This window comes from Ctenopharyngodon idella, chromosome 18 (genome assembly GCF_019924925.1).
Source record: "Ctenopharyngodon idella isolate HZGC_01 chromosome 18, HZGC01, whole genome shotgun sequence".
NCBI lineage: Eukaryota > Metazoa > Chordata > Actinopteri > Cypriniformes > Xenocyprididae > Ctenopharyngodon > Ctenopharyngodon idella.
In genome coordinates this window covers 12,731,481-12,737,185 of record NC_067237.1, presented here as the reverse complement: position 1 = coordinate 12,737,185, position 5,705 = coordinate 12,731,481, and the positions used below count along the sequence as shown (strand labels likewise).

The 5,705-nt window shown below is 41.1% G+C and overlaps 1 protein-coding gene across 4 annotated transcripts; it reads left to right on the top strand.

Annotated features, from left to right (window-relative positions):
- Positions 1 to 872: 872 nt before the first annotated feature.
- Positions 873 to 5,117, top strand: LOC127500114 (uncharacterized). Of its 4 annotated transcripts, none has more exons than XM_051871049.1 (2): positions 873 to 1,842; positions 5,061 to 5,117. In XM_051871049.1, exon 1 carries the CDS (start codon positions 901 to 903, stop codon positions 1,837 to 1,839), a length of 939 nt encoding a protein of 312 aa, XP_051727009.1. In that variant the 5' UTR covers positions 873 to 900; the 3' UTR covers positions 1,840 to 1,842; positions 5,061 to 5,117. The 4 variants fall into 4 exon arrangements, with proteins under 4 accessions (XP_051727009.1, XP_051727007.1, XP_051727008.1 ...); XM_051871047.1 differs by having other exon boundaries at positions 4,986 to 5,098; XM_051871048.1 differs by lacking the exon at positions 5,061 to 5,117 and adding an exon at positions 5,006 to 5,037 and having other exon boundaries at positions 876 to 1,842.
- Positions 5,118 to 5,705: the final 588 nt, after the last annotated feature.

The following is a 5,705-nucleotide window of genomic DNA, read 5'->3' as shown; positions in this document are numbered from 1 at the left end:
ACAAAGAACAAAAAAGATGTATAATGAAGTAGATAGTCTTTCTTGTATTTTGTTCCCTTAACCCTTTAAAACCGGATGTGTCGTCGGCGACACATCCAACCAAGCTGTATTCATGTTACCGTAACTCTTGAACCGCTATCGTAATAATTCAAATTACTACAGACAATTCACAACATGGGCTTTTCGGCAATATATGGGTTATTACGGTAATTTCGTTCCTACCGTCAGCAAATGGCAGCCGCTTTCGGGGAGAGCGGGTGGAAGGAGGATTTGAACGGAGAGATATGGAGCGCGGCAGTTTAGGGAGTTTTGGATCGCATAAATAATAGAAGAAACAAACAAAAACATGGCGAAGGAGTACACAGTCGATTGGGATGATTTTTGATAAGACTTAGGAGGAGGCTAAGTGAGACTCGCATTTCGCATTTGGTGTGTGCATCTGTATAATGTGTCCGTGCGGTAAATGTATGCATGCAGTATGCATGTAGTATATGTATGCGTGTATGAAAAAAAATTCTCCTCAATGAAAACTGTACAACCAAGTGTCACAAAAAGACTTGTATATATGTAATATAGTTGAATTTTCAAGTTTGAAGTGTTAGATTATTTTGATCATCATTTTTCTCTTTTTTCATCATTTTTCTCTGTTTGTTGCTGCCGCGCTGTTTGAGTTAGAGCTCCGTCGAGTTGATTCCTAATTGCTTGTTTTTTTTGTTTTTTTCTCTTAAAATCAAATTTATAACCTATCATTCTCTCTTTTACGGCGGGGGAACACATCCCGACACTATTTTATATAAAAAACACTCGGATTGCCTTGATATCGCTAGTTTTATCCGACTTCTCGAACATTCGCTACTAGCTTTAGCCCGTTAGCAATAGCGGCGTGGTTCATCTATACTAATGGCGAGCGTATCGAATGTGTCTCTATCTTTGAGTGCAGGTGAGGACACGTTCGAGCTGCATGCGGTGCAGTTGGAGCTGGAGGCCGTGGAACGACAGATCCGGACCCTTCTGGAGAAGCAGGCCGAGCTACGGGAGTGGCGAACCGCGCTGGAAACATCCCGTGCTGACGCTCACCAATCCTCGGTAAGTTTGCAGCGCGATATTAACATTCCTGCTTCCTCTACGCCGTGTGCTTCTCTGCACAGGGCCCGAGCACCCAGAACGCGTTCATCCCAGCCCTCGTTCACTCCGGCGCCGTCACACCAGGGACCTTGGGTTCTTCAGCAACGGAAGGCGCGAGCCAGGCCTCGGACCAGGACCTCTCCCCCTCCCCCGCCCCCGGTCTTCGAGGTCTCGACGAGGAACCGCTTCTCCCCTCTTCGCGAGGCAGAACGCGACGCCGTGGTCATCGGAGACTCCATCGTCCGTCACGTCCACGCTACAACAACCAAAGGTAAGGTGCGCAGTCACTGTTTTCCTGGTGCTCGTGTTCTCGATGTCTCTGCGCAGGTTCCCGCGATCCTGAATGGCGCTGAGAGCATCGGAGCTGTTGTTCTGCACGTGGGGGTGAACGACACCAGGCTGCGGCAGACGGAGGTACTGAAGCAGGACTTCAGGAGCCTGATCGAGACGGTACGAGCCACATCGCCCGCGACGAGGATCATCGTGTCCGGACCGCTTCCGACGTACCGACGTGGACATGAAAGGTTCAGTAGATTATTTGCTTTAAATGAATGGTTAATGTCTTGGTGTACTGAACAGAAGCTGCTCTTTATAAATAATTGGAATCTTTTCTGGGAGCGACCTAGGCTCTTCCGTGCTGATGGCCTGCACCCCAGCAAAATCGGAGCTGATCTTCTGTCGGAGAACATCTCCAAGACGCTTCGCACCGTATGACTAGTAAGTCAAACCTCAAATCACAGTCTGTGTTCTACCCACTTAATTGATAGAAATGTGAGTGTAATACAGTCTATATAAACTGTGTCTATTCCCCGAATAGTGAGGTTCAACAATAAAAATAAAGGATCTAGAAAAAATCTGATCGTGATCAAACCAGAAATTCGCAAAATTACTGAACAAAAACAATTTCTAAAGCTAGGGCTACTAAACATTAGATCGCTGACACCTAAGGCGGTTATTATAAATGAAATGATCACAGATAATAGTCTTGATGTAATTTGCCTTACTGAAACATGGCTTAAACCAAATGATTATTTCGGTCTTAATGAGTCTTGTCCACCTGGCTACTGTTATAAAAATAAATGCCGTCCGGTTGGCCGTGGCGGTGGTGTTGCAACAATCTATAGAGAGATTCTTAACGTTACCCAGAAAACAAACTACAGGTTTAATTCATTTGAAATTCTCGTGCTAACCGTTACACTCTCAGATATAAGTAAAAAGTCGCTACTATCTCTTGCTTTGGCTACTGTTTATAGACCTCCAGGGCCTTATGTTGATTTCCTAAAAGAGTTTGCAGACTTTCTCTCAGACCTATTGGTCAACGTTGATAAAGCGCTGATTGTTGGAGATTTTAATATTCATGTAGATAATACAAATGATGCGTTAGGGGCTGCGTTTACAGATTTACTAAACTCGTTTGGGGTCAAACAAAACGTCACTGGACCCACTCACCGTCTTAATCATACACTAGATTTAATTATATCATATGGAATCAATCCTACTGATATAGAAATTCTACCGCAAAGTGATGATATCACTGATCATTACCTTGTAACATGCGTACTGCATACTGCTGATATTTGTCAAATTGCGCCACGATATCGACTAGGTAGAACAATTCTTCCGACAACTAAAGATAAATTCACAAATAAACTGCCTGATCTGTCTCACCTGCTCATTGTACCCAAACACACAAATGATCTCGAGAAAATTACTAGCAGTATGTGCACCACTTTCACTAGTACATTAGATACTGTTGCACCGATGAGATTAAAAAAGGTCAGAGAGAAAAATACTGTACCATGGTACAACAATATTACTCACGCTATCAAAAGAGAAACTCGTAATCTAGAATGCAAATGGAGACAAACTCGCTTAGAGGTCTTTAGAATCGCGTGGAAAGACAGCTCGTCCTGTTATAGAAAGACTCTAAAAGCAGCCAGGGCCGAGCATCTCCGCAAACTCATAGAAAATAACCAAAACAATCCAAGGTTCTTATTTAGTACAGTGGCTAGATTAACAAATAAACAGACATCACCAGAACAAAACATTTCATTACAGTTTAGTAGCGATGACTTTATGAATTTCTTTACTGAAAAAATCGAAAGCATCAGAAATACAGTTGTAAATGTACAACCCTTGACAGAGTTTTATGATTCAGCCTCAATTATCGTCCCTCAAGAACAGTTGCAGTGCTTTACAACTATAGGACAGGAAGAGCTAAATAAACTTATCACAGCGTCTAAACCAACAACATGTTTATTAGATCCAATACCTACTAAACTACTGAAAGAATTGTTACCTGTAGCAGAAGAGCCTCTTCTCAATATTATTAACTCGTCTTTATCTCTAGGTCATGTTCCAAGACCGTTCAAGTTAGCAGTTATTAAGCCTCTCATTAAGAAACCACAATTAGATCCAAATGTATTGGCAAATTACAGACCCATTTCAAATCTTCCATTTATATCTAAAATACTAGAAAAAGTGGTGTCGGTCCAATTGTGCTCCTTCTTGCAAAAAAATGCTATCTATGAAAAATTTCAGTCAGGATTCAGGCCTCATCATAGCACAGAAACTGCGCTCGTTAAAATTACAAATGACTTACTTCTAGCTTCTGACCAAGGCTGTATCTCAATACTAGTGTTACTTGATCTCAGTGCTGAGTTCGACACTATAGATCATAAAATACTCCTAGATCGACTACAGAATTACACTGGTATCCAGGGACAGGCATTACGGTGGTTTAGGTCGTATCTATCAGACCGTCACAATTTTGTTTATTTAAACGGGGAAAAATCTAAGATAACGATAGTAAATTATGGAGTGCCTCAAGGATCTGTGTTAGGCCCTCTGCTATTTTCAATATACATGCTGCCACTTGGTAATATTATAAGAAGACATGGAATTAGTTTCCACTGCTATGCCGATGATACTCAATTATATATTTCAACACAACCAGATGAAAACTCTAAATTATCCAATCTGACAGAGTGTGTTAAAGAAGTAAAACATTGGATGACTAGTAATTTTCTTCTATTAAATTCAGATAAGACTGAAGTATTACTTATTGGGCCAAAAACCTGTACACAGAATCTCTCAGACTACAATTTGCATTTAGAAGGATGTACTGTTACTCCATCCTCGACAGTTAAAGACCTGGGTGTTATATTAGACAGCAACTTGTCCTTTGAAAATCATATTTCATATGTTACAAAAACAGCCTTCTTCCACCTCAGAAACATTGCTAAGACACGGAATATGTTATCTGTTTCTGATGCAGAAAAGTTAGTTCATGCTTTCATGACGTCTAGACTAGATTACTGTAATGCATTACTAGCTGGTTGCCCTGCTTCCTCAATAAACAAGCTACAATTGGTACAAAATGCAGCTGCTAGAGTTCTTACCAGGTCAAGAAAATATGATCATATAACACCAATTTTATCATCTCTTCACTGGTTACCTATTAAGTTCCGTATCGATTATAAAGTACTGCTAATGACCTATAAGGCTCTAAATGGTTTAGCTCCTGTGTACTTAACTGATCTTTTATCGCCCTACAATCCTTCACGCTCTTTAAGATCACAAAACTCTGGACTTCTGGTTGTACCCAGGATAGCTAAGTCCTCTAAAGGAGGGAGAGCGTTTTCACATTTGGCTCCTAAACTCTGGAATAGCCTTCCTGATAATGTTCGGGGCTCAGACTCGCTCACCCAGTTTAAATCTAGATTAAAGACACATCTCTTTAGCCAAGCATTCACATAATCCATCTCATATCAGATCAATTACACATGACTATCTTTGCTTAATGTTATGAACAGCAGCTATGCTAATTATTCTCCATTTGCTTTTCTGGGCGTCCCGAGGTGACTAGAGAGTACATCAGTTTCAGTTTGGATCCAGCCTCTTAAGAAGACCTTAGATGACTAAAGCTTTGGAAGAGACGGCGCCAACTCCTGCGATGACTTCAGAAGATGCAACATCTGGATCAACACGCACATTCGCAAATTTCTATATATCCTAATTATTGCTAATATGTAATTCATTTTTCCAGGAGCTCTTTGCTTCTACCTTCAATTAAATTGCAAACAGTGATTGTATATTAATCGCCTAAATTGTAATGTCGACATGCATTCTCTGTAAAGCTGCTTTGAAACGATATGTATCGTGAAAAGCACTATACAAATAAATGTGAATTGGATTGAAAATGTGAATTCCCTTTGATGTGTCGAGGAATCCAAGACCAGGTAGATTGCCTTCTTCTTTCACTGCTTGCACTTCCAGGAGGAGATCTGCGAGTGCTTGCAACTGATTGAAGTCTTTGTGAGAAATCTTAGTGAAAATCTCTAAACGCTGGAATAAGGATGCTTCAATTACCTCTGGGGAACCATATTTTTTGTCTAGACTTTGCCACAATTGCCTGAGGCCTGCTTCAGGATCATGTGCATGGGCCGCTCTTATTCTCAGAGCATGTCGGAGGGACTCACCTTCCAGCCATTTGGTAAGCAAATCAAGCTCTTCATTGCCTTTTAGATTCAGACCATCAATGGCATTCATAAACGCTGTTTTCCAGGGTATGTAATTCT